The sequence below is a fragment of the Dendrobates tinctorius genome, unplaced genomic scaffold (assembly GCF_039654945.1).
Source record: "Dendrobates tinctorius isolate UK_male_01 unplaced genomic scaffold, ASM3965494v1 ptg000380l, whole genome shotgun sequence".
Taxonomy (NCBI): domain Eukaryota; kingdom Metazoa; phylum Chordata; class Amphibia; order Anura; family Dendrobatidae; genus Dendrobates; species Dendrobates tinctorius.
The window spans coordinates 1,348,431-1,375,349 of NW_027362046.1; the positions used below are offsets into that span (position 1 = coordinate 1,348,431).

The window sequence follows — 26,919 nt, forward strand, 5'->3', positions numbered from 1 at the left end:
ACACAGACGCAAGATGACATAACTCAACAGCTGGTATGTTACTTTAGTACGAAGAAGTCGAACTGAGAGACAGACGCCATTTGCCATGTGGGTTCCCGGAGAGAAAGAAGAATACATGCTGCTTTGCTATGAACAATGGACAATATCTCTTTCACTTATTTTTATTCACCTGTTTTTCTGTAATAACCTTTCTTTGATGGAAGAAACCAAATAAACCACTATATTTTTATCTGGTAACTAGTCCTGAGTATTTTACAGGATATGCATTATTTTACACTGGGAGACTTCAACATCCCCATTAACATCCCTACTTCCACATCTGCATCCCAGCTTCTATCACTAACCACCTCTCTAGGCCTCTCACAGCTTTCAACCTCTGAGACACACAAAGACGGTAACACCCTTGATCTGGTCTTCGGCCGCCTCTGTTCAATCTCCCACCTAAATAACTCACCGCTTCCACTCTCTGACCACAACATTCTCTCCTTCACACTCACAAATCCTCGCCCACCCCAGCTCACTCCTACCTCCCACACAGTCAGAAATCTACAAGCCATTAACCCTCAGACACTTTCAGACTCCCTACACTCATCACTGTCCCCTATCTCCTCTTTTTCCTGTCCTAATCTGGCTGTTCATCACTACAATGACACTCTTAGAAGCACCCTTGACCAAGTAGCTCCCCTCACCCTCAGAACCTCCAAACACAGAGTAAAACAGCCCTGGCTCACATCACAAACTCAACTTCTCCAGCAATGCTCTAGCAGTGCTGACCGCTTATGGAGAAAAACCCGCACACCAGAAGACTTCATCCACTTCAAATTTATGTTAAGAACCTATAACGCTGCCCTTCACCTCGCCAAACAGACCTACTTCACCACCCTGATCTCCTCACTAGACAACAACCCCAAGAAACTTTTTGACACTTTTCACTCCCTCCTCAGGCCAAAAGCACAAGCCCCTATCACAGACATTTGTGCTGATGACCTGGCCTCCCACTTTACAGAAAAAATAGATAATATCCGTCAGGAAATCTGCTCCCAACCACCAAGTGCTGTGACTCCCATCCCTTCCTGCATCTCCCCTGGCTCACTTTCCACATTTGATCCTATCACAGAAGAAGAAGTCTCCAGACTCCTCTCTTCTTCTTGTCCGACTACATGCACTACCGACCCCATGCCCTCACATCTCCTCCAGTCTCTCTCTCCAGTCGTCACAACCCACCTAACTACAATCTTTAATCTCTCCCTCTCCTCGGGCATTTTCCCATCCTCCTTCAAACACGCCATCTTTACTCCATTACTAAAGAAACCCACTCTCGACCCATCCTGCACAAACAACTACAGACCAGTCTCCAATCTCCCCTTCATCTCTAAACTTTTGGAGCGCCTAGTTTATTCCTGCCTTACCCGTTTCCTCTCCACTCACTCCCTTCTAGACCCTTCACAGTCCGGCTTCCGCTCCCTACATTCGACTGAAACTGCACTCATCAAAGTGACCAATGACCTTCTGACAGCAAAATGTAACGGTGACCACTCTCTGCTCATTCTTCTTGACCTATCTGCAGCTTTCGATACTGTTGACCACCATCTCCTACTCTCTAGGCTCCAGTCACTAGGCATTAAGGACACTGCACTCTCCTGGTTCTCTTCCTATCTCTTGTGTTTTGTTCTCTGGCTCCACGTCATCTCCTCTTCCTCTTGCTGTCGGGGTACCTCAGGGCTCAGTCCTTGGCCCCCTTCTCTTCTGTCTCTACACAGCCCTAATTGGACAGACCATCAGCAGATTTGGCTTTCGGTACCATCTTTATGCTGATGACACACAACTATATACGTCTTCCCCCGAGCTTACCCCCTCTGTACTACAGAACGCCAGTGACTCTGTCCACAGTCTCCAATATCATGTCCCCTCTCTATCTGAAACTCAACCTCTCCAAAACTGAACTTCTTCTGCTCCCACCGTCTACTAACCTCCCTAAATCTGACATTTCCCTCTCCGTGGGTGGCACTATAATAACACCCCGGCAGCAGGCGACCTGTCTGGGTGTTATCTTTGACACCAATCTCTCCTTCACATCCCATATACAATCTCTTGCTCGCTCTTGCCGCTTACACCTAAAGAACATCTCTAGAATCCGCCCTTTTCTCACCATGGAAACAACAAAAACCCTCACTGTAGCATTGATCCACTCCCGCCTGGATTACTGCAATGCTCTATTAATTGGCCTCCCCGTCACTCGACTATCCCCACTCCAGTCCATACTTAATGCAGCAGCCAGGGTCATCCATCTGGCTAATCGGTACTCGAACGTGTCCGCTCTTCGTCAGTCATTACACTGGCTGCCCATTCATTACAGGATCCAATTCAAAGTACTTGTTCTCACCCACAAAGCTCTCCACGGTGCGGCACCCCCCTACATCTCCTTCCTCATTTCTTTCTATCGGCCTAGCCGATCGCTGCGCTCTGCAAAAGACTTTCGACTAACCTCTGCACTAATCCGTACCTCCCACTCCCGACTCCAAGACTTCTCCCGTGCTGCTCCTATACTCTGGAATGCTCTACCTCAAGAAATTAGGACTAACCACAATTTGCATAGTTTTAGGCGCTCCTTCAAAACACATTTGTTCAGAGCGGCTTATCACGTTCGCTAATCAAAGTCATTCTATGTGTAAGTGTGCGTGTGTAGCCCATTCACTATATCCATCCATCCTTCACTCCCTCAAGATGGCTGGACCTTCATTGTAATTATACAATTGTAAATACACACCTGTACTTTGTATCTCCCTCACCTCATTGTAGATTGTAAGCTCTCACGAGCAGGGGCGGCTTATTTCGTCTTATTTTGCTTTAATTATTGTATTGTTAACGTTGTTTCTTATGACTTGTGTTTTAAAACTGTTAAACTGTAAAGCGCTGCGGAATATGTTGGCGCTATATAAATAAAGATTACTATTATTTATTATTATAGAAGATTACAGTGCGGGGAAGACGGGAAACCTTCATATAGACGGCCGGTGGGGATGGAGGCAGTGACCGACTCTGGCCAAATCTGTTTCTAGAGCCGTAGTAGAAGATGAAGATGTCGTCCTCATCATGAAGGAGTTATTTCTCATGTCGCGTGTAATGAATATCTCCTGCAGTATTGCTAATGCCGATTCCAGTGTCGGTAATGAGACGAGAATTAGCGTTATGGAAGATGAGTCTATGAGGAACGTGTTCAGCTGCCGACTCCGAGGAGGAAACTGCTTGTTGTCTGGGGCCTAAATATATAGGTTTTATTAGTAGATGTCAGGGAAGAAAACTAAACCCTGTAAGATAATAAATCTCCTCATATGTTTCCCTTATTATCTCCAGTAATTGTATTATTACACTGGATTCTTATGTTACATCGGATCATCTTCTCATTCAGGTCTCTACAATATCGGATCCTCTCAGTGAAGATCTTCTACAGAAGAGAATTTTCCTGATTTACCCATCAGGGATGGATATGGACAGAGACAAGATGGCGGAGAGGATGCTACACCTCACCCTAGAGATCCTCTTCCGTCTCACTGGAGAGGTGAGAGATTCTGATGACGTCACATTACATCATTCTTATCTATGGGAATAACAGATGGACAGAACTGGAGAGGTGAGGACTCTGGAAATGTCTGTAGTGAGATTTATTAATGTGTCTCTCCATAACCAGGATTACACAGTGGTGAAGAAGACCTCTAGTGATCGCTGTCAGGACCCTGTGTCTGAGGGATGGGGAAGACCCCTGAGCCCAATCACCGGGCCTCCACCTCACCCCCTGATCCATGAGGACATCAATGACCAGAAGATCCTAGAACTCATCTACAAGATGATTGAGCTGCTGACTGGAGAGGTGACACTGCTGGGAATGCTGGGACATTATACAGTAACGCTATGAAGGGATCGGGGGATGACGGTATCATTGTATGTGTCAGGTTCCTATAAGGTGTCAGGATGTCGCTGTCTATTTCTCCATGGAGGAGTGGGAGTATTTAGAAGGACGCAAAGATCTGTACAAGGACGTCATAATGGAGGTTCCCCAGCCCCTCACATCACTAGGTAATAGACAGGACTAACTACACACGGCCTATAATTATCTGTATGTAGAGAATGAATTCAGTCCCTGTATGTGTTTCCTCCAGATCTATCCAGTAAGAGGACAACACCAGAGAGATGTCCCCATCCTCTTCTTCCACAGGACTGTAACCAAGAAGATCCCAGTGCTCCTCAGGATCTTCAGGTAGATGGAGAGGAGGTGTCAGGAGATCTCCCCTATGATGTGTAGACGGCTGTGAAGGTCTTGTGCTCAGTCTTGTTTTATCCACCAGTATTATATGTTTTATACTTGTGTAATGAGAACGGTGGAGATGGCAGGATTAAAGCTGATCATAGATGGGACTTCTCCATCTGTCGGTGACTTTTACAATATTTGTTTCAGGGTGAAGATCTGACCCATATTAATACTACAGAGACATATGTGAGGGGTGATGAGTGGTGTAAAGAGGAGATTCCCACATATGATTACCCAGGTGAGTAGTAACCACTGAATGCAGAGAAGTCCCAGATTCCTTTCAGTCACCGGCTGTGGCTGCTTTTTCGGTGGTGTAGTCCGGCCGTATTACCATGATCACCATTTTGCCTCTAGATGACAACATTCTCCTCCACCCTAAACTGTTCAAATGACTTTGGGCAGTGAAAGCCCTTTTCTATAGAACTTACAACCAATTACATTGTTTTCGATCCTAAGGAATTCAGATTACTGCACAATCTCTCCTGAAATGGGGAGCAATATTATTTTCTTTGTGCAGTGGATGATTTTGCAAACTCCCCTCTCCCGCTCTCTGACCACAACCTTCTTTCATTCTCTATCAAGAACTGCCAGGCTGCTCAGGTCACCCCCACTGTCCAGACTTATAGAAACATACAGGCCATTAACACCCAGAAACTTATGAAGAACTTGCAGTCATCATTGGCCCCTATCTCCTCCCTCTCATGTCCTGATTCTGCATTGAAGCATTACAATGAAACACTTCAAAGTGCCCTGAATGAATTTGCACCCGCTATAAATAAAACACCACAACGCAGACGGCGACAACCCTGGCACACCCTGCAAACACGTTTCCTGCAGCGGTGCTCCAGGAGCGCCGAACGTCTGTGGAGAAAATCCAATCTACACGAAGATTTCATCCATTATAAGTTTATGCTTAGAACATACAACACTGCCCTTCACCTCTCCAAACAAACCTATTTCAACACCCTCATCACCTCACTGTCCAATAACCCGAAACGTCTCTTTGACACTTTTCATTCTCTACTCAACCCAAGAGTACAGGCCCCAACCACGGAGCTCCAAGCTGACGATCTGGCCAATTACTTCAAAGAAAAAATTGACCAGATTTGACAGGAAATTATCTCCCAGTCACCTCATACCATGCACTGTCCTCCCTCCCCCACTGCATCTAGCTCACTCTCTGATTTTGATCCAGTCACAGAAGAAGAAGTAAGCAGGCTCCTTGCATCTTCTCGCCCAACCACTTGCATCAGAGACCCATTTTCGTCACATCTCCTCCAGTCCCTTTCCCCTGCTTTCACCCCTCACCTAACTAAAATATTTAACCTCTCTCTCTCTTCTGGTATCTTTCCCTCCTCATTTAAGCATGCCATCATTAGTGTTGAGCATTCCGATACCGCAAGTATCGGGTATCGGCCGATACTTGCTGTATCGGAATTCCGATACCGACTTCCGATATTTTTTCAATATCGGAATTCGGCATCGGAATCGGAAGTTCAGTTGATTGACGGCCTGACGTCATCATGATGCGCGGTGTGTGCGCATCATGATGCGCCGTCATTTCGGGCCTTCCGGGGGTCTCTGCCGGCCTGCCGGGGGGCTGTGCCGGCCTGCCGGGGGGCTGTGTGGACTGCCCGGGGTCTGTACCGGCCTGCCGGGGGGCTGTGCCGGCCTGCCGGTGGTCTGTGCACCCTGTGGGGGTCTGTACCGGCCTGCCGGGGGGCTGTGCCGGCCTGCCGGGGGGCTGTGCTGATGTCCGGGGGTCTGTGCAAGCATCGTCCGATGGGACTACAAGTCCCATCGGGCGATGCCTGCTACCATGACAGTGATTGACACATTAGCCAATGATGGGACAGTAGTAGTCCCATCATCCGGCTAATGTGTTAAATGTAAAAAAAAAAAAAAAAAATACTACATACATACTACATGCATGCTACATACATACTACATGCTACATACATACTACATATATACTACATACATACTACATACATGCTACATACATACTACATGCATGCTACATACATACTACATATATACTACATACATACTACATACATACTGCATGCTACATACATACTACATACATACTACATACATACTACATGCATGCTACATACATACTGCATGCTACATACATACCACATACATACTACATATATACTACATGCATGCTACATACATACTACATGCTACATACATACCACATATATACTACATACATACTACATATATACTGCATGCTACATACATACTACATATATACTACATGCATGCTACATACATACTACATGCTACATACATACTACATATATACTACATGCATGCTACATACATACTACATACATACTACATGCTACATACATACCACATATATACTACATACATACAATACATTCATACAATACATACATAGACATACAGTACATATAACATAGAGTAACATACTTACCAATACTTGTCACATTGTTCCCCGAAGCCATTGTCGTCTACGGAATAAATATTAACATAACAAACCACAAAAATACTCACCCACGATCCGAAGCAGTCCACGAGTGTGTCCCACGACGATCTTGGGTAGAGAACTGCAGCATCAGATGATGCTGCCGTTCTCTACGGGCTGCAGGAATCCAATGACGGAAGGTAGGTATCCTTCCGCACTGTATTCCTCCGCCACTTAAAAAAAAAAGTCCCTAGTCTCACTTTATGCCATTGCTGTGTGGGAAATTCCCACACAGCAATGGCATAAAGTGAGACTAGGGACTTTTTTTTTTTAAGTGGCGGAGGAATACAGTGCGGAAGGATACCTACCTTCCGTCATTGGATTCCTGCAGCCCGTAGAGAACGGCAGCATCATCTGATGCTGCAGTTCTCTACCCAAGATCGTCGTGGGACACACTCGTGGACTGCTTCGGATCGTGGGTGAGTATTTTTGTGGTTTGTTATGTTAATATTTATTCCGTAGACGACAATGGCTTCGGGGAACAATGTGACAAGTATTGGTAAGTATGTTACTCTATGTTATATGTACTGTATGTCTATGTATGTATTGTATGAATGTATTGTATGTATGTAGTATATATGTGGTATGTATGTAGCATGTAGTATGTATGTAGTATGTATGTAGCATGCATGTAGCATGTAGTATGTATGTAGCATGCATGTAGTATATATGTAGTATGCAGTATATATGTAGTATGTATGTAGTATATATGTGGTATGTATGTAGCATGCATGTAGTATATATGTAGTATGTATGTAGCATGCAGTATATATGTAGTATGTATGTAGTATATATGTGGTATGTATGTAGCATGTAGTATGTATGTAGCATGCATGTAGTATATATGTAGTATGTATGTGGTATGTATGTAGCATGTAGTATGTATGTAGCATGCATGTAGTATATATGTGGTATGTATGTAGCATGCAGTATGTATGTAGCATGCATGTAGTATATATGTAGTATGTATGTAGCATGTATGTAGTATGAATGTAGCATGTATGTAGTATGCATGTTGTATGTATGTAGTATGCATGTTGTATGTATGTAGCATGTAATTTTTTTTTTTTATTTTTTTTTACATTTAACACATTAGCCGGATGATGGGACTACTACTGTCCCATCATTGGCTAATGTGTCAATCACTGTCATGGTAGCAGGCATCGCCCGATGGGACTTGTAGTCCCATCGGACGATGCCTGCACAGACCCCCGGAGCCTGCACAGCCCCCCGGCAGACCGGCACAGCCCCCCGGAGCCGGCACAGCCCCCCGGCAGGCCGGCACAGCCCCCCGGCAGGCCGGCACAGCCCCCCGGAGCCTGCACAGACCACCGGCAGGCCGGCACAGCCCCCCGGCAGGCCGGCACAGCCCCCCGGAGCCTGCACAGACCACCGGCAGGCCGGCACAGACCACCGGAGCCTGCACAGACCCCCTGGCAGGCCGGCACAGCCCCCCGAAAGGCCCGTACAGACCCCAGAGAGGCTGTACAAGGGCAGGAAAGGGTTTTTCTTATTCCGATACCGGAAGTCCCATAGACTTGAATGGGACTTCCGGTATCGGAATCGGCGATACCGATACTTTTTTTAAAGATCGGCCGATACCATCCGATACGATACTTTGAAGTATCGGACGGTATCGCTCAACTCTAGCCATCATACATCCACTACTTAAAAAACCATCTCTCGACCAAAACTGTGCCGCTAACTATAGCCCTGTCTCTAATCTTCCCTTCATCTCTAAACTCCTGGAACGCCTGGTCCACTCCTGTCTTATCCGCTATCTCTCTGATAACTCTCTTCTCGACCCTCTCCAATCCGGTTTCCGCTCTTTACACTTTACTGAAACTGCCCTCACTAAAGTCTCTAATGATCTACTAACAGCTAAATCAAATGGTCATTACTCCATGCTAATTCTCTTGGATCTCTCTGCAGCATTCGACACTGTGGATCATCAGCTACTCCTCCTCACTATGCTCCGTTCCATTGGCCTCAAGGAAACTGTTCTTTCCTGGTTCTCCTCCTATCTCTCTGACCGCTCCTTTACTGTATCTTTTGCCAGTTCCTCCTCCTCTCATCTTCCCCTTGCAGTTGGGGTTCCTCAAGGATCGGTTCTAGGCCCCCTCCTCTTCTCCTTGTACACTGCCCCTATTGGTCAAACAATCAGTAGATTTGGGTTCCAGTACCATCTCTATGCTGATGACACCCAATTATACGCTTCTTCTCCTGACATCACGCCAGCCTTTCTAGAAAACACCGGCGATTGTCTAAACGCTGTGTCTAATATCATGTCCTCACTATATCTGAAACTGAACCTGTCAAAAACTGAACTCCTGTTGTTTCCTCCCTCTACTAATGTACCTATACCCGACATTGCTATTTCTGTGGGTGGCTCCACTATTACTCCCCAGCAACAGGCCTGCTGTCTTGGGGTCATACTTGATTCTGAGCTTTCCTATGCCCCCCACATTCGATCACTGGCTCGCTCTTGTCATCTGCACCTCAAAAACATTTCTAGAATTCGACCTTTTCTTACTTTTGACTCTGCAAAAACTCTTACTGTTTCTCTTATTCATTCTCGTCTCGACTATTGTAACTCTCTTCTAATCGGTCTCCCTCTTACCAAACTCTCCCCTCTCCAATCTGTCTTGAATGCTGCAGCCAGGATCATATTCCTCCCCAATCGTTACACCGATGCCTCTACCTTGTGCCAGTCATTACATTGGCTACCCATCCACTCCAGAATCCAGTACAAACTTATTACCCTCACCCACAAAGCTCTCCATGGCTCAGCACCACCCTACATCTCCTCCCTTGTTTCAGTTTACCACCCTACCCGCGTCCTCCGTTCTGCTGATGACCTGAGGTTAGCATCCTCAATAGTCAGAACCTCCCACTCCCGTCTCCAAGACTTTACACGTGCTGCGCCAGTTCTTTAGAATGCACTTCCCAGGTCAATACGATTAGTCCCCAATCCTCACAATTTTAAGCGTGCCCTGAAAACGCATTTATTCAGACTGGCCTATCGCCTCAACACATTAACCTAATCTATCCCTGGGTGGCACAGCCAAAAGTTTTACCATAACCAGGTTCCCGGCATCATGTTCCCACATGCTTTATGCATCCATTAGCCCTCTGTGTCTGTACTGTTACACACTTAACATTATGGCTGGTCCATACAATCAGGGCAACTGTTACCACCCACCTCTCGTGTCTCCCTCTTTCCTCATAGACTGTAAGCTTGCGAGCAGGGCCCTCATTCCTCTTGGTATCTGTTATAATCTATGTGATTATTGTTATGCTGTAATGTCTATTGTCTGTACAAATCCCCTCTGAAATGTAAAGTGCTGCGGAATATGTCGGCGCTATAAAAATAAAATTTATTATTATTATTTTCTCTGATCTTCTGGTCAGGATTCATAATAGCTCCAATGGTCCACCATAAATGAGGGCAACTCTGGTTTACTGTTGTTTAATCTGTATTTGTAGTTTTCCTTAATGAGATTCTCGTGCTCTGGGGCGGGACTGTGGGTGGGGCTGTGGGCGGGGCTTTATGTGGTGCTCTGATTACATATTCATCTGTATTGGCTTATGACAGGTCGCTGATCCCTCACTGACCTGCCCCCCATTATTACATAATGCATATAATAGCATTGATGTTATTGTTGATAATGCCTATAATATTGTGGATATTGTGAGACTTAGAAAAAAATTACATCCAGCAAAATGTCACCGGTGATGGCGGCGCCATTTGACTTTTTGAATGTAAAATATGCTGGAATAATTAGCGGTTGCCATGTCGCGTTTGGAGAGCCCCTGATCTGCCTAAACAGTGGAAACCACCAACAAGTGACTCCAGTTGGAAACTAGACCCTTTAGGGAACTTATCCAGATGTGTATTGAGCACCTTGAACCTACAGGTGCTGTATAGAAGTTTATAGCGTAGAGCCATGGAAATAAAAAAAAAAAAAAATTTTTCCTAAATCTTTTTAGCTCGATATGTATTTTAGTTTGTCCTGAGTACGCTGACACCCCATATGTGGGGGTAATCCACTGTTTGGGCGCATGGCAGAGCTTGGAAGGGAAGGAGCGCTGTATTGGAGAGCAGATTTTGCTGGAATTGTTTGTGGGTGACATCTCACATTGTCAGAGCCCCTGAGGTGCCAGAACTGCATAAGCCCCCAAAAGTGACTGCATTTTACCAAATACTTCCCTGAATGAATTCTTCTAGTGGTGCAGTGAGCATACTGACCCCACAGCTGTTCCACAGAAAATTATACCATTGGCCAGTGAAGAAAAAATAATTACATTTTTACCACTAAAATGTTGTTTTAACCCCAGATTTTACATTGGAAAATAGGTAGATAGGTAAATGGTCATCATAGGTAAATCTATGGGTGTACATAGATGAATTCCCAGAGGGGTGTCATTTCCAAAATGGGGTCACAGGAGGGCACATTGGTGTACTTGTGATCATGGGTAAGTGACAATATTTAGATGTGGATGGGCAAACTGATCTGTTTAATGCTTCAGACAATATTTATTATATTTTGTATGGGTATTTTGCCTGGGATTTATCATGTTTTACTATATTGTTGCTTTGTATATTTTATAACCCTTAGTCGCAAGATCTCCATGCGTACTTCTGTTTTGGCCTTAGTATTCCTCCTTTTCCTTTTTACTGTATAAGCCTTAATATTGGTATGTATATTTCCTTGTATTTTCAAAACTGTTTGAATTTATAAATCAATGTTTTTTTTATTGGATGGTGTTCTCTGCGCCGTTCTTCCTGTGTATATTATTCTAATGGGAGCATTTCCATTTTCTAATTGTTGTTAGGCTTTATGCCCTATTTTTTGGACTGAAGTTATTTCTTCAGTGTTTATCATAGTTAATTTATGCTTATTTTGACTATTTTTTGTTTTCACGAACTCATCTATGAATATAGTGACCATTTTCACTACATGGATGATTTCCAGAAACACGTAGTGGAAGTTTTAGAGCAGAAATTGCAAAAATGTCATTGTAGTGCCCAATATATTGTGCCCAGCTTGTGTCTCTGGAGACCTCCCCCCACCTACCCCCGGAAATTGTTATGTCAGCTCTACTCAAATGTGTCTGTCACTAAATAAACCAAATGCTTGAATGTCAAAACAGTTCAAAAACGTGGTTCTGTGTGGAAGATTGTAAAGCCGTCATGGAGGCATAAGGCTGGTAATGATGGGCATTGTGGGTAATAATAGCGGGGATCATGCCTCATTCCTCTCTAGGAACATACACGACATCTTCTCTGGGGGTTCTTTCTTGTTCAGTTACTGGGATGAGTGCAATAAAATGTCGCTCAGTGAGTCTTCTCACATCTTCACATTCTAAAGGATTGTCGGGGATTGAATTTTCAAAAACAAGATTTTCAGTGACCTTTTCCTGATAATCAAGGAAAGTATCTGCATTTCCGGCTTTTTTGTATAACACAAAAGAATTCTATGTGGCCACCTGAAACAAATACATGACTAACTTTTTATACCAGGTATATGATTTTCTTGATACCTGGTATGGCTGTAGAACCTGATCTGCAAGGTCCACACCCCATATATTTGTTGTAGTCAATGACAGACACAGGTTTTGCAGTAGTGGATCCCTGTTGGTCTGCAGTGGCCCTTGTGGCATCTGTGTGGATCGAGCTCAGGATAAAAATATTTTATTTATCCTTAATATTAAGGGCAAGCAGCTCTCCATTGGATAAAGCCCCTGACTGCCCCTTTCGGAAATTTTCTTTGACCAATGATTGTGGAAACCCCTGATGGTTTTTGTGAATGGTCCCACAAGCCCCTATGTTATGTTCAACCAGAGTTTTAAATAGAGGTATGCTGGTGTAGTAGTTGTCAACATACAGATTGTAGCCTTTTTGTTAAAAAAAGGCTCAAAACCATTTTGCAGATGTCCCCAGATAAGTAGGGCCTCCTGGTGGGTTTAGTTTGCGGTCTTTCCCCTCATAAATGTGAAAAGCTGATGTGTATCTGGTTGAACTCTCGCACATTTTGTAGAGCTTTATTCCGAACCTTGCCCTCGTAGAAGGAATAAATTGCTTGAGGTGCATTCTTCCTTTGAATTTTACAAGGGGCTCATCAATGGAAATGTTTTCTGTTGGGGTGTAGAGCTTTAAGAACTTTTCTGTCAAGTCTTTGATGATGGGTCTGATTTTGAATAGTCTGTCATGTTCTGGGACATTTCTGGGCAGGCATTGACTATTGCCGTTAAAATGCCAAAATCTCATGAGCATCTCATAACGGGTCCTAGGAAGAACAGCAGAAAACATAGGGGTGGCTTGAACAGGGCTTTTTTAACAAGACCCATAGCGAATGTAAGTCCTAAAAAAAATTTCATTTCTAGTTGGTGTCCATAAATTTGACGAAGGAATTGGGACGCATATAAATTTGTAGGACAATATGCTCTAGCAAGCTATCTGTCATTAACAAATTAAAAAAATATTTGGTCCAAAATTTTCTCCTCCACATTTATACCAGGAAAGGCATTAAAATTAGGGATGAATGGAGTAGCCGAATCCGAAGCCTCCCATCTGGGAAATGCTACATCAAGAGGCAAAGCCCCTTGGACTTTGGTGTGTGCCAATTCACGAGCACTAGGGACAGCGCTAGTACTGGGCATTGTTCCCTGAGTTGGAGACATTTCTCCAGAAGCGCTATTTGTCCTTCTTGTTGTACTGGTCCTTGTGTGTGAGGATGGACCAGAATCACTGCTCATTTCTGAGCTATCACTGTCGCTGCTACTAAAGCCCTCGAAATCCACATCGCCATCTGACACTGCACTTTCTTCACTGTCAGAACATAAAAGTGCATAAGCCTCCTCTGCACTATAAGACTGACGGGCCATTTTATTCGTTTTTATTTTTTTTTTCGTAAATAGAAAACTACGACATGACGTGACCAAATTATTGGGGAGACAATTGAGAAAAGCCTAATTCTTTACCCTATCCCTAACTTTAGAATAAACCCTAACAGTAACCTTAACAGTAACTATAACCCTAACAGTAACCCTAACTTTAGTCCCAACACTAACCCTAACTATAGCACTAACCCTAACCTGCCTTATCTGTTTTTTACTTTATAGCACAATCGCTGACTGACACAGCTGGCAGCAGCACTTGTAAGGCTACTTTCACACTAGCGTTTCCTGGAGCTGTGGAGTGATGCACACGGCCGCCCCTCCTCCGGTCAGCTCCGCCTATGGACGCATGACGCTGCATGCGACCTGCGTATCCTGTCTTTAGCATTGGGTACGCAAGCCGTGCGCAGGTATTTGCCGGCGCAGGCGTCCTTTTGACAGTGCGCCGAGCGCACCAAAATGCGACACGGTTAAAGTTTTTTGCATAGCTTGCCGTTTTTATGGACAATTTACAGATGTTTACAGATGTTGTCCACTACTTTTTAGTAACCCCCCCATTGTATCCCCCCGGGGCCCATAATGATTTTTGTAATTACCTTGCATTGCCAATTCTGCCTGTGAGCGGCGCCATGTGACCGCCAGGCTACAGCCGCTGCTAACATGGACTATGGAAATTGATGTGACATCATCAGCAGGCGTGACCCAGTATCAACACACTGCTGTCACTCATCAAGAGTCACAGCAGTGTGTGGGCGGTGCTGCACCACACATCACAGCCCCGTCACTCTGCAGCGTCTGTCTCCTCACCCATCAAGAGTGACGGGACTGTGCGGGGGGGGTGGACGGGGCTGTGTAGGGGTTGGAAAGGCTGTCTGCCAGCTGTGCGAGGGATGGACAGGCCATGCAGGGGTCTGCGGGCTGCTGCGCGGGGGGGCCGTGCAGGGGTCTGCAGCCTGTCTGCCGGCTGAGCGGGGGGTGGGCGGGCTGTGCGGGGGTATGCAGGCTGTCTGCTCGGCTTTACGGGGGGTGGAAGGGTCGTGCGGGGGTCTGTGGGCTGCTGTGCGGGGGGGGTGGGCGGGCTGTGCCGGGGTCTGCAGACTGTCTGCTGGCTGTACGGGAGGTGGAGGGGCCGTGCGGGGTCTGCGGCCTGTCTGCCGGCTGAGCGGGGGGTGGGCGGGCTGTGCGGGGGTATGCAGGCTGTCTGCTCGGCTTTGCGGGGGGTGGAAGGGTCGTGCGGGGCTCTGTGGGCTGCTGTGCGGGGGGTGGTGGGCGGGCTGTGCCAGGGTCTGCAGGCTGTCTGCTGGCTGTGCAGGGGGTGGACGGGCTGTGTGGGTGTTGCCAGGGCTGTGCGGGGGAGTCTGCGTGCTGTGCTGGCGGTGCCGAGGCTGTGCGGGGGAGTCTGACCACCATGGAGGAGTTCACCATGGAGGAGTTCACCGACCTCACACAGAGACATGCAAAACAGAGGCATCCAGAGCAGAGACATACAGGGCAGAGATATGGAGGAGATAAAGACTCTACTCAACACAGTGTGCAGGAAACTAATGTGTCCACGGAAACAACATAATTAATAAATCAGTCAGAGATCTGGTGTGTCCTACACAGCCATACTCATTACAAGGTATATACACCCAAGATATATAGAAAAATGACTTCACTTACAATCAGCAGCTGGATTATTCAGGGTCTCAACACCTCGGCCTTTGGATGTAAAACAAATGATCCTGACTTTATACAAAGACTGAGAAATATAGACATTCAGATCCTCCTGGAAACATGGACAAGGGCTGAAAACGAATCCCTGGTGCCCATCGGATACAAGGAAATCTCTGCCCCTGCCCTGAAAAATAAAAACACCAAACAGGGCCGGAGCTCAGGAGGAATACTGATCTGGTACAAAGAGGAGTTCCACCAGTACATCAAACCAGTGAAGAGAGGAGGCAGCCACATATGGATCAGGATCAGCAGCTCCATCCTCACCTCTCAGTCTGATGTCCACCTCTGCGCCACCTATATACCACCACCAGAGTCACCCTGCTTCAATCCAGACTGGTTCGAGATCTTACAAACAGAAGCCGCCCACTATCAAGCCCTGGGCAAAGTTCTCATCTTTGGAGACCTCAATGCAAGAACAGGGAGAGAAAACGACTTCCTGACCACGGATGGGAACATCTACTTATTTGGAGCAGAGAATGACGGCCAAGACTCAGTACTCACAGAGAGAAACAGCTATGACAGTACAGTCAACAAAAGTGGTAAAAAGCTCCTGCACATATGCAGAAGTTTAGGACTTCATATTCTTAACGGATGAACCAAAGGAGACTCCGTAGGGAGGTGTACACTAAACTCCCATGTAGGGAGAAGTGTAGTAGATTATGCCATTACAGATATGAACCTGGCAAATATCAGCGCTTTCATAGTCTCCCCACAAACGCACCTGTCAGACCACAGCCAACTTCTTCTGTACTTGAAATCTACAGAGAAACCATCCACTCAAAAGCCACAGCAGAGCGGCCTCTTCACCCGCTCTCCATCCTATAAATGGCACAAAATGTCGGCATTAAAGTATAAAGAGGCTCCCAGCAGACCTGAAATACAGCGGATGCTCCACAACTTCTACAACTATGAATATCAGCCTAACCCAAAGGGAGTGAGTCAAGCTGCAAAAGACCTCAACAATATATTCTATGCAATGGCCAGACTGTCCGACCTTAAAAAAGTCAACTACAAGAGACCAAAAGAAAAACAGATCAATGGATGGTTTGACAGAGAATGTAAAGCCGTACGGAAGACCCTGAGAACAGCCTCAAACAAGAAACTCAGAGACCCCAACCACCCGGGTCTGAGGGAAGCCTATGAAACCATACAAAGGCAGTACAAAACCATCCTCAGGAGGAAGGAGCAAAGTTACATCTCTACCAAGCTTAACCAACTCCAAGATGCCCTCCAAGACAACTCCTTCTGGGAACTATGGAACCACATGGGCACAAAAGACAAGAAAAACAACATCCATATCCAAAATGGCAACATTTGGCTCCAGAACTTCAGAGACCTCTATAAAGACATTCCAAAGGAAGAACTAAGCCAAGAACAGGAAAGCATAATAGCAAAACTAAAAGCAATGGAGGAAAAAGTAAAAAATTTCCAAAACCCCGTGGATGCACCTATTACATTACAGGAAGTAGCAGAGAGAATTTCTTCCATAAGATGTAGAAAAGCCGGTGGCCTGGATGGAATCCCACCAGAAATGCTGAAGTACAGCCCACCAGAAATACAGGCTGCAATGGTTAAACTCTTCAATATTGTGCTAAGTGTTGGCTACTTCCCTCGTACCTGGAATCAAGGCCTCATCACACCCATCCACAAGAATGGGCACAGGTATGACCCAGCCAACTACAGAGGCATATGTGTTAACAGCAACCTGGGAAAACTATTCAACAGCATCCTGAACAAGAGGATCCTCAGTTTCCTCACCGAGCACAACGTCCTCAGCAAGAGCCAAGCAGGGTTCATGCCAAACCACCGCACTACCGACCACATCTACACCCTGCACAGCCTCATTCAGAGCCACGTGCACAATACAAAGAATGGGAAGATATATGCCTGTTTCGTGGACTTTAAAAAGGCCTTTGATTCGGTGTGGCACTCAGGCTCATTCCTGAAACTGCTGGAGAGCGGAATAGGAGGAAAGACCTATGATGTTATCAAAAACTCCTACACAGAGAACCTCTGCAGTGTGAGTGTGAACGGTATAAGATCGGCCTATTTCCAGCAGAGCCGGGGAGTCAGACAAGGCTGCAGCATAAGCCCAATGCTCTTCAACATTTACATCAACGAGCTGGCCACCGCTCTGGAATCTTCCACATCACCAGGTCTCACCCTCCACGATGCGCAGGTGAAATTCCTGCTGTACGCAGATGACCTGCTGCTTCTGTCACCAACCGAGAAAGGCCTCCAAGACAACCTGAAAATCTTAGAGAAATTCAGCTCCACCTGGGCTTTACCGGTCAACCTAAAGAAAACCAACATCATGGTGTTCCAGAAGAGAAAGAGAAAATCAGACTAGCACCCTTCATTTGTCCTCAACAACTGCGCCCTTACAGGAACGGACAAATATACCTACCTGGGCCAAGAGATTCACCGGTCAGGGAGCTTCAAACAAGCCATACAGACCCTGAAAGACAAGGCCAGCAAAACCTTCTATGCCATCCGAAGGAAACTCTACCATCTGAAGCCACCAGTGAGGGTCTGGTTAAAAAATCTTCGACTCTATCATCGCCCCAATCCTCCTGTATGGCAGCGAAGTCTGGGGCCCTCACACCTACCCAGACTGGTCAAGGTGGGATTCCAGCCCAACAGAAATATTCCACCTGGAATTCTGCAAGCACCTTCTCCAAGTCCATCGGAGCACCTCCAACAGTGCTTGCCGGGCCGAGCTGGGCAGATTCCCTCTACACCTAACGGTTCTAAAGAGGACATTCTCATTCCGGGCTCACCTACAAAGGAGCAATCCAAGCTCCCATCACCATAAAGCCCTGACACATGTAGGTGAAACAGAAAAACCAGGACCCTCGGAACAGCCCACCCAAACCCAACCTGACAAAAGCCAGAATCAGGAAGATGGTAGAAGAAGGCCAGGAGAGGTACATAAGTGACTGGAAGAACGACATCATCAGCTCACAGAAACTGACCATGTACCTTAGTCTACAGAGAGACTACACACTGGCCCCATACCTGGAGAAACTCCCGGACCTCAGAGACCGCAAGATCCTGAGCCGGTATAGACTCAGTGCCCACAGTCTGGCCATCGAGGTCGGCCGACACAGGCAGAGCTACAAGCCCAGGGAGGAAAGACTGTGCCAACACTGTGACCAGGAGGCCCTGGAGGATGAGACCCACTTCCTGCTACACTGCTCCAAATACTCAGCAGTGAGGGACACTCACTTCAGGAGACTCTCACATCTCTTCCCGGATTTCATCACCATGAAGGAGGAAGAGAAAACATATATCCTGCTGGGGGAAGAAGAGAGAACAGTGGAGATAGCAGCGCAATATGTGAGCGCATGCCATAGGCTGCGAGAAAGAGAACTATGATATGCCATGGACTTCTATAGCCCCCATCCTGGATCTGCCCCATGCCCCCCATTCACCTTCCCTATGCCATGGACTTCTATAGCCCCACTTTGGATCTGCCCCCATCCATCTTCCCTATGCCATGGACTTCTATAGCCCCACCCTGGATCTGCCCCCATCCACCTTCCCTATGCCATGGACTTCTATAGCCCCATCCTGGATCTGCCCCCACCCACCTTTCCTACAACCCCTACCCAACATCCCTACAGTCCCTATCCCTATTCCCTTTTGTACACTTGCTTTGGCAAAACTAATGTGTATTTAGTCCTGCCAATAAATCTTCTTTGAATCTTGAAAAAAGTCTGCATGCTGTGCTGTGCTGGCGGTGCCGGGGCTGTGCGGGGGTGTGTGTGTGTGTGTGTGTATGCAGGCATGCATCATCCAATGGGACTACAAGTCCCATCAGGTGATGCTTGCTACACTGTCAGTGAGTGACACATTAGCCAATGATGGGACAGAAGTAGTCCCATCATCTAGGCTAATGTGTTGAATGTAAAAAAAAAACAACACATACTGAACATACAACATATAGAATATATATATAACATACAACACATAACACAGAGTATATACTTACCAATCACCTAATTCCCCGAAGCCATCGATCTCCTGTAATAAAAATAAAATAATAAAGCAACCTCTACTCACCTTTCCGCTGTAGTCCAGATAATAATGAGGGTCCCATGACGATCTCCCGTGTAGAGCAGCCGCATCAGCTGATGCGACCGCTCTCCAGGGTCCCCAGGAATGAAATGATAGGCGGAGGTAATCCTCCGCTGTGTATCCCTCCGCCGCCGGGAAAGTGGTCCCGTAACCCGAACCCTAATTCTCTCGCAGCATTGCTGGAAAGTGAGAGCCTGAAATCAGGTAACCTCAGTGATGCACTGCAGGAGCCATTGACTCCTGTCAGTTCATCACTGGGAGGCCCTATAGAGCGGTCACATCACCTGATGTCACTGTTCTATAGGGGAGATCGTCGTGGGACACTCATTATTAATTGGACTGTGTCAGACAGGGAATATACGGTTTATTTTTTTACTTTTTATTAGAGGAGACCGAGGGTGTCGCTTGGATCTGGGCGTGCAATAAAAATATGATATCCGTGTTGTGTTTTATTTCATTAAAATACTTTATTCTTATGTGTGTGTTTTTTTAACCCTTTATTACTATAAGATTAATAATGGATAGGCTGACGTCACTCCATTGTTAACCGGGCTTAATGTCATTTTCCAACAGCAAGGTGACATTAACCCCTTATTACCACATATCCCACTGCAACACGGGAGTGGGAAGAGAGGGGCTAAGTGCCAGAATTGGCGCATCTTATATATGCGCCATTTCTGGGGCGGCTGCGGGCTGGTAATTGTAGCTGGGGGGTCCAATATCCATGGCCCCTTCCTAGGCTATGAATATCAGCCTGCAGCATAAAATATAGGGGGACCCCCACGTCATTTTTTTGGAGGTCCCCTATTTTAATAGCCAGTAAAGGCTATGAAGACAGCTGCTGGCTTATATTCATAGCCTGGGAAAGGGCCATGGGTATTGTCCCATTCCCAGGCAAAAAATATTGGCCCCCGGAAGTCGGCTTTCCTACTCTTGTGCAGAAAATTACGCGGGAGCCCACGCCATTTTTTTTTTACTTTTTAAAATGAAACATTGTTCATTAATAAACATGGATATGGAAATATCTATAGATATCTATGGAAAAATCTATGGAAAGATCTATGGAAATATATATGGAAATAAAATATCTATGGAAAAATCTATATATAGATCCATATATCTATCCCATATCTATCTATCTATCTATCTATCTTTCTATCTTTCTATCTATCCCATATCTATCTATCTATCAATCTATTATCTATCTATCTATCCCATATCTATCTATCTATGTTTGTAATGTAGTGTGGGTTGGACAAGTGTAAATGAGGAGGTTGGACAGAAATGGCAACACAAATCTTTTTTTTTGTTAAATAACATCTTTATTTAGGTTACAAAAACGCAGACAAATCCGCATGTAAAAACCGCATGACAAACGCATCAATAACGCACCTGCATTTTCTGCCAACAGCTGCGGATTCTGTCTGGAATAATCCGCCCTGGAATCCGCCTGGTGTGCACACAGCCTTATAGCTCTCAGCACTATAACGGTGTGTACATGGGGACTTATTATTAAGAACGTCTGTGTCTGTGCACGCTCCTGTGTATGTGCGCTCATGATGCTTGCAATGTGTTTTATGTGAACACGTGGCGGATTGTGCTGAGGATTTTTCTGTGTGGATTTTGCTATATCCGCAGAAACAATGACCAGCGTTTTACCTGCGGATTTATAGCGGATTTTGTGCGGCTTTCACCTGCGGATTCTTATAATGGAGCAGGTGTAAAACGCTGCGGAATCCGCACAAAGAATTGACATGCTGCAGAAATGAACCCTCAGCGTTTATGCTGCGGATTTTTCTGCACCATGTGCACAGCGGTTTTTGTTTTACATTGACTATAATGGTACTGTACAACGCAGGAGAATCTGCTGCGGATCCACAGTAGAATCCGCAACGTGTTCACAGACCCTTACAATAAGATGCTTCAGATTGAAGAGAGGGGAGGGAGGGGTTTGGGTGTGTTTTGGAGTGGGTGTGCTCGGTGCTGGCTTACAGGCCAGTGCAATGCATCATGGAACTTGTAGTATTAGAGCACAGTAAATCGGGAGAAAGGAAGTTGTCGATTAACCCGATGAGAGCTGGAGCCAGCACTGAAATTGTGCTGCTAGAGCATGATAAAAGGTAATATTGCTAAAATAAACACAGTGGATCTTTTTAGTGGCACATAATAGCAAGATTTATGAAAAAAAAAAGTTTTAGTAGTGGACAACTTCTTTAAGTAGAAATGTTCAAAAATATAAAACTCAATGATATTTTATGAAAGAAAATTGTTTTTTGTCTTGGTAGATGACTGTACCAGGATATCAGAGGGACAGCTGACATCTTCAATTTTTAAATCTGATGATCTTGAGATCCTACAAGATACAACTGAAGTGATTGCTATTACTCCAGATATATCATCATCCATTCACAGCAAAGATCTGTCATCTGATCCTATGAAACAGGTCCCATCTTCTGATTCATTACTGACTACTAGGGAAAATCAAAGTCACAAAAGAGGCATTAAAAAACAAACTGCTCCTAAAGCAAAGAAGCCATTTTCCTGTTCAGAATGTGGGAAATGTTTTAACCAGAAATCAACTTTTGTTAAACACCAGAGAACTCACACAGGGGAAAAGACTTTTTCCTGTTCAGAATGTGGGAAATGTTTTGCAGATAAATCAAATTGTGTTATTCACCATAGAACTCACACAGGGGAGAAGCCTTTTTCCTGTTCAGAATGTGGGAAATGTTTTGCACGTAAATCAATTCTTGTTACTCACCAGAGAACTCACACAGGGGAGAAGCCTTTTTCCTGTTCAGAATGTGGGAAATGTTTTAACCAGAAATCACTTTTTGTTAACCACCATAGAACTCACACAGGGGAGAAGCCTTTTTCCTGTTCAGAATGTGGGAAATGTTTTGCACGTAAATCAATGCTTGTTACTCACCAGAGAACTCACACAGGGGAGAAGCCTTTTTCCTGTTCAGAATGTGGGAAATGTTTTAACAAGAAATCACTTTTTGTTAACCACCATAGAACTCACACAGGGGAGAAGCCTTTTTCCTGTTCAGAATGTGGGAAATGTTTTAACCATAAATCAATTTTGGTTAATCACCAGAGAACTCACACAGGGGAAAAGCATTTTTCATGTTCAGAATGTGGGCAATGTTTTGCACGTAAATCAATGCTTGTTATTCACCAGAGAACTCACACAGGGGAGAAGCCTTTTTCCTGTTCAGAATGTGGGAAATGTTTTAACCAGAAATCACTTTTTGTTAACCACCATAGAACACACACAGGGGAGAAGCCTTTTTCATGTTCAGAATGTGGGAAATGTTTTGCACATAAATCATTGCTTGTTACTCACCATAGAACTCACACAGGGGAGAAGCCTTTTTCCTGTTCAGAATGTGGGAAATGTTTTAACCAGAAATCAAGTTTTGTAAAACACCAGAGAACTCACACAGGGGAGAAGACTTTTTCCTGTTCAGAATGTGGGAAATGTTTTGCACGTAAATCAGTGCTTGTTACTCACCATAGAACACACACAGGGGAGAAGCCTTTTTCCTGTTCAGAATGTGGGAAATGTTTTAACCAGGAAGGAAATCTTGTTAAGCACCAAATAACTCACACGGGGAGAAGACTTTTTGATGTTCAGAATGTGGGAAATATTTTATCCAGAAAGGGGATCTTGTTAAGCACCAAAGAACTCACACAGGAGAGAAGCCTTTTTGATGCTTAGAATGTCGAAATGTTCTACTCAGAATTCAAGTCTTGTTACACATGAGAGAATTCACACAGCAGAGAAGCCATATTCATGTTCAGCATGTGGAAATTGTTTTAAATGGAAAATAGATCTTGATCGCCATCAATGAGTGCACATGGGGAGAAGCCTTTTCTCCTGTTTAGAATGTGGGAAATGTTTTAACCGGAAAGCGATTTTTGTTAGACATCAGAGACCTCACACAGACGAGAAGCCTTTTTCATTTTCTTAATGTGGGAAATATTTTACTTGGAAATCAACTGTTAATAAACATCAGAGACGTCACATAGGGGAGAAGCCTTTTTTATGTTCATAATGTTTGAATATTTTTAACCAAAATAGAATCTTCTTAAATGGGTTGTCTCTTGTGATTCCTCATTTTTGCTGAAAAAAGGATAAAAGTAAACTTTATTAATTCCAAATGTAAAACTGTACCCATAATTCACCCTCTGAAGGTTAGTCAGTAGGTGACTAATAGAAAAAACATGTACTCAAAGTTCAGTGGGTGAGATGACGTATACACACTCACTGTCCAAGCCTCTCATTTCTACAGGTTTCATCGTCCTCACCAAAGGCGACTCATCAGGAGAGTATTTAATGTTGACCTATATTCAAATGAGACTAGACAAAAAAAGCTAAAATCATGTAATCCGAAACAGTCAGAAAACTAGCCACATTTTGGCAGATCCCAGACCTCAAACTATATACTGTGTAAGTTTATAAGCCACTCCAGTGTCAGGAATAGATAGTATGTGAAAGTACAGTATAATTCTTGTGTTTTTTTCTCCTATAGGGACTGCCCTAGTTTGGTATAATAATCGTAATAATAATCTTTATTTTTATATAGTGCTAACATATTCCGCAGTGCTTTACAGCTTGCACACATTATCATCGCTGTCCCCGATGGGGCACACAATCTACGTTTTCTATCAGTATGTCTTTGGAATGTGGGAGGAAAAAGGAGTACCCAGAGGAAACCCACGCAAACACGGGGAGAACATACAAACTCCTTGCAGATGTTGTCCTTGGTGGGATTGTAACAGCTGTTAATTAGTAGTGCAGACAAATTGTCCTAGACTAAACTCAGTCTTCAGACGGCCCAATATGTACCACTCAGGGAAAACTTACCTGCTCCAAAGATCATTAGCAGCTTCTAACTAATGGCCGTGCTGCGGTCTGTCAGGGAATGAGTGCAATATCGGTATAGAGACTAGGGATATGTGCAGTCATAATGTCTGGGAGATCTGTGCCATTATTTAGTATGAATATGGAAATTATCTCTGAAAGGTAAGTGTTCCCTGAGCGGTATATACGGTATTTTCACATACTATTTATTCCTGACACTGGAGGGGCTTATAAACTTACAAAGTATATAGTTTGAGGTCTGGGATCTGCCAATATGGGGCTAGTTTTCTGACTGTTTCGGTTAACATGATACATGCAGGGCTGCCATCTGGGCATTACTGCCCTAACTGGTGTATGGGGCCCGGAGGGCAGAGGGGGCCCGCATCGGGCCTGGTCTCCTCTGCTCACCGGGCCCCTATCGGCAACTAAACCGGGCCCTCGGCGCTGCGGCAGTTAAACGCTATTGACATGCGGGCCCGGCGGCCCGCATGTCAATAGTTGGCAGCCACCAGCCAATCAGAGGCTGGCAGCTGACGTCAGCCACAGCGCGCACCTCGCCGGCGTCTGACGTTAGTGTCAGTCGCCGGCTAGAGCGTGCTGCAGCGTGGAGGCAGTGTGCGCGTCGGCCGCCACTGGAACGCGGCCATGTAAGGAGAAATCGTTTTTTTTTCTGACAGCGTCGATCCGGGGGGCAGAATGCTGAACTGGGGCAGAATGGTGAACATGGGGCAGAATGCTTAATATGGGGCAGAATGCTGGACTGGGGCAGAATGGTTAACATGGGGCAGAATGCTGGACTGGGGCAGAATAGTAAACATGGGGCAGAATGCTGGACTGGGGCAGAATGCTTAACATGGGGCAGAATGCTGGAGACTGGGGCAGAATGCTTAACATGAGACAGAATGGACTGGGGCAGAATGCTGGATTGGGGCAGAATACTGGGTGCTGGGGCAGAATGCTGGAGACTGGGGCAGAATGCTGGACTGGGGCAGAATGCTGGATATGGGGCAGAATGCTGGACATGGGGCAGAATGCTGGACATGGGGCAGAATGCTGGACATGGGGCAGAATGCTGAAGACAGGCAGAATGCTGGACTGGGGCAGAATGCTGAACATGGGGCAGAATGCCGGACTGGGGAATAATGCTGGACATGGGGCAGAATGCTGGATATGGGGCAGAATGCTGGAGAGTGGGGCAGAATGCTGGACATGGGGGCAGAATGCTGTAGACTGGGGCAGAATGCTGGACATGGGGAAAAATGCTGGACATGGGACAGAATGCTGAACATGGGGCAGAATGCTGGACTGTGGCAGAGTGATGGAGACTGGGGCAGAATGCTGAACATGGGGCAGAATGCTGGACATGGGGCAGAATGCTGGAGACTGGGGCAGAATGCTGGAGACTGGGGCAGAATGGAGATACGGGGCATGATTGGAGACAGATGAGGCAGGGTTGGAGACAGGTACGCACAGGATCATGGGGCAGGATGGATACGATAGAGATCATATGGGGAAGAATGGACACTCATGAGGGCGGGATGGGAGAACATATGGCTAAAGCCAGGAATGAGACACACGGGGGTCAGGATGGGGGATATTATTACCATAGGGGTAAATTAAGGGATATTATTACTGCAGTGATGTATTTAATTTTTTGAGTATGCTGTTTTAAATGGGGGCGGTCCTGTTACTGTGCAGAACGACACTGTCGCCTTTTTTTATTCATGTGGTGTAATATAGTAGTTGGGAAAAATTAAGTAATGTGTTCTGCAAGCGGAGCTCTAGATAACTGTTATTTCCTGCAGAGACGAGTGCTGGCTGAAAGAAGTGATGGCGATCTGTGCTGGATGAAAGAAAAGCAAGGATGAAGGACTTCACCTAGAGACATCACTGGTGAGTTAGTGTGATACCTGTACACTGACACTATACATTGTATACTATATGCAGACGTCCTGTGTATGATATAGAAGAGTTAATGGTTTGCTTTTATATCCCTTTAATTACCTTTAAGACTTCAAATGCCTTTTGCCTATTATTGCTATGTGTTATTCTATTAGTATAGACTATTAGTCTCTGTCTTCAAGGAAACTATACTTGTTATCATATTTGTTCTCAACAACATGTTCTGGGTACATTGTAAACAAGGTACGACCCTGAGGTGATTGTGGGGGACAAATGAGCTCCATAGAGTCACATATTGTTGTAAATGGTATAAAAATATTGCCTTTTGCTGCATTACGTCAGATAAAGTGATTTGACCACTGCGTGTGTGTTGAGTCTCTTTGTCTCCAAGCGCTTGTGAACAGAAGGGCGAAACCTCGTAATCCGGCCTCACTGGTCATCTGGCAAGATCTGACGCTTGGTCAGAAAAAAAAGCAGCTACGACAGTTTGACGCCCAACAGGGACCGTGTGGAAACCAGCCTATTCGGAATCCATATGTGGGAGTTTCCTGGGAGGTTGAAAATTCAGAATCCAGGCTGCAGCAGGTGAGAACTTTTATTCTTACACTGATTTTGCATTTGCAACCTCTCTAAGGATCTCTA

The 26,919-nt window shown here is 45.3% G+C and overlaps 1 protein-coding gene across 1 annotated transcript; it reads left to right on the top strand.

Annotated features, from left to right (window-relative positions):
* The first annotated feature begins 3,359 nt into the window (after positions 1-3,359).
* On the top strand, positions 3,360-23,542 carry LOC141075916 (uncharacterized). The gene is made up of 6 exons (XM_073563123.1): positions 3,360-3,559; positions 3,689-3,868; positions 3,951-4,074; positions 4,158-4,255; positions 4,454-4,528; positions 21,814-23,542. The coding sequence occupies exons 1-6, from the start codon at positions 3,482-3,484 to the stop codon at positions 23,227-23,229; spliced, it is 1,971 nt and encodes a 656-aa protein (XP_073419224.1). The 5' UTR covers positions 3,360-3,481; the 3' UTR covers positions 23,230-23,542.
* Positions 23,543-26,919: the final 3,377 nt, after the last annotated feature.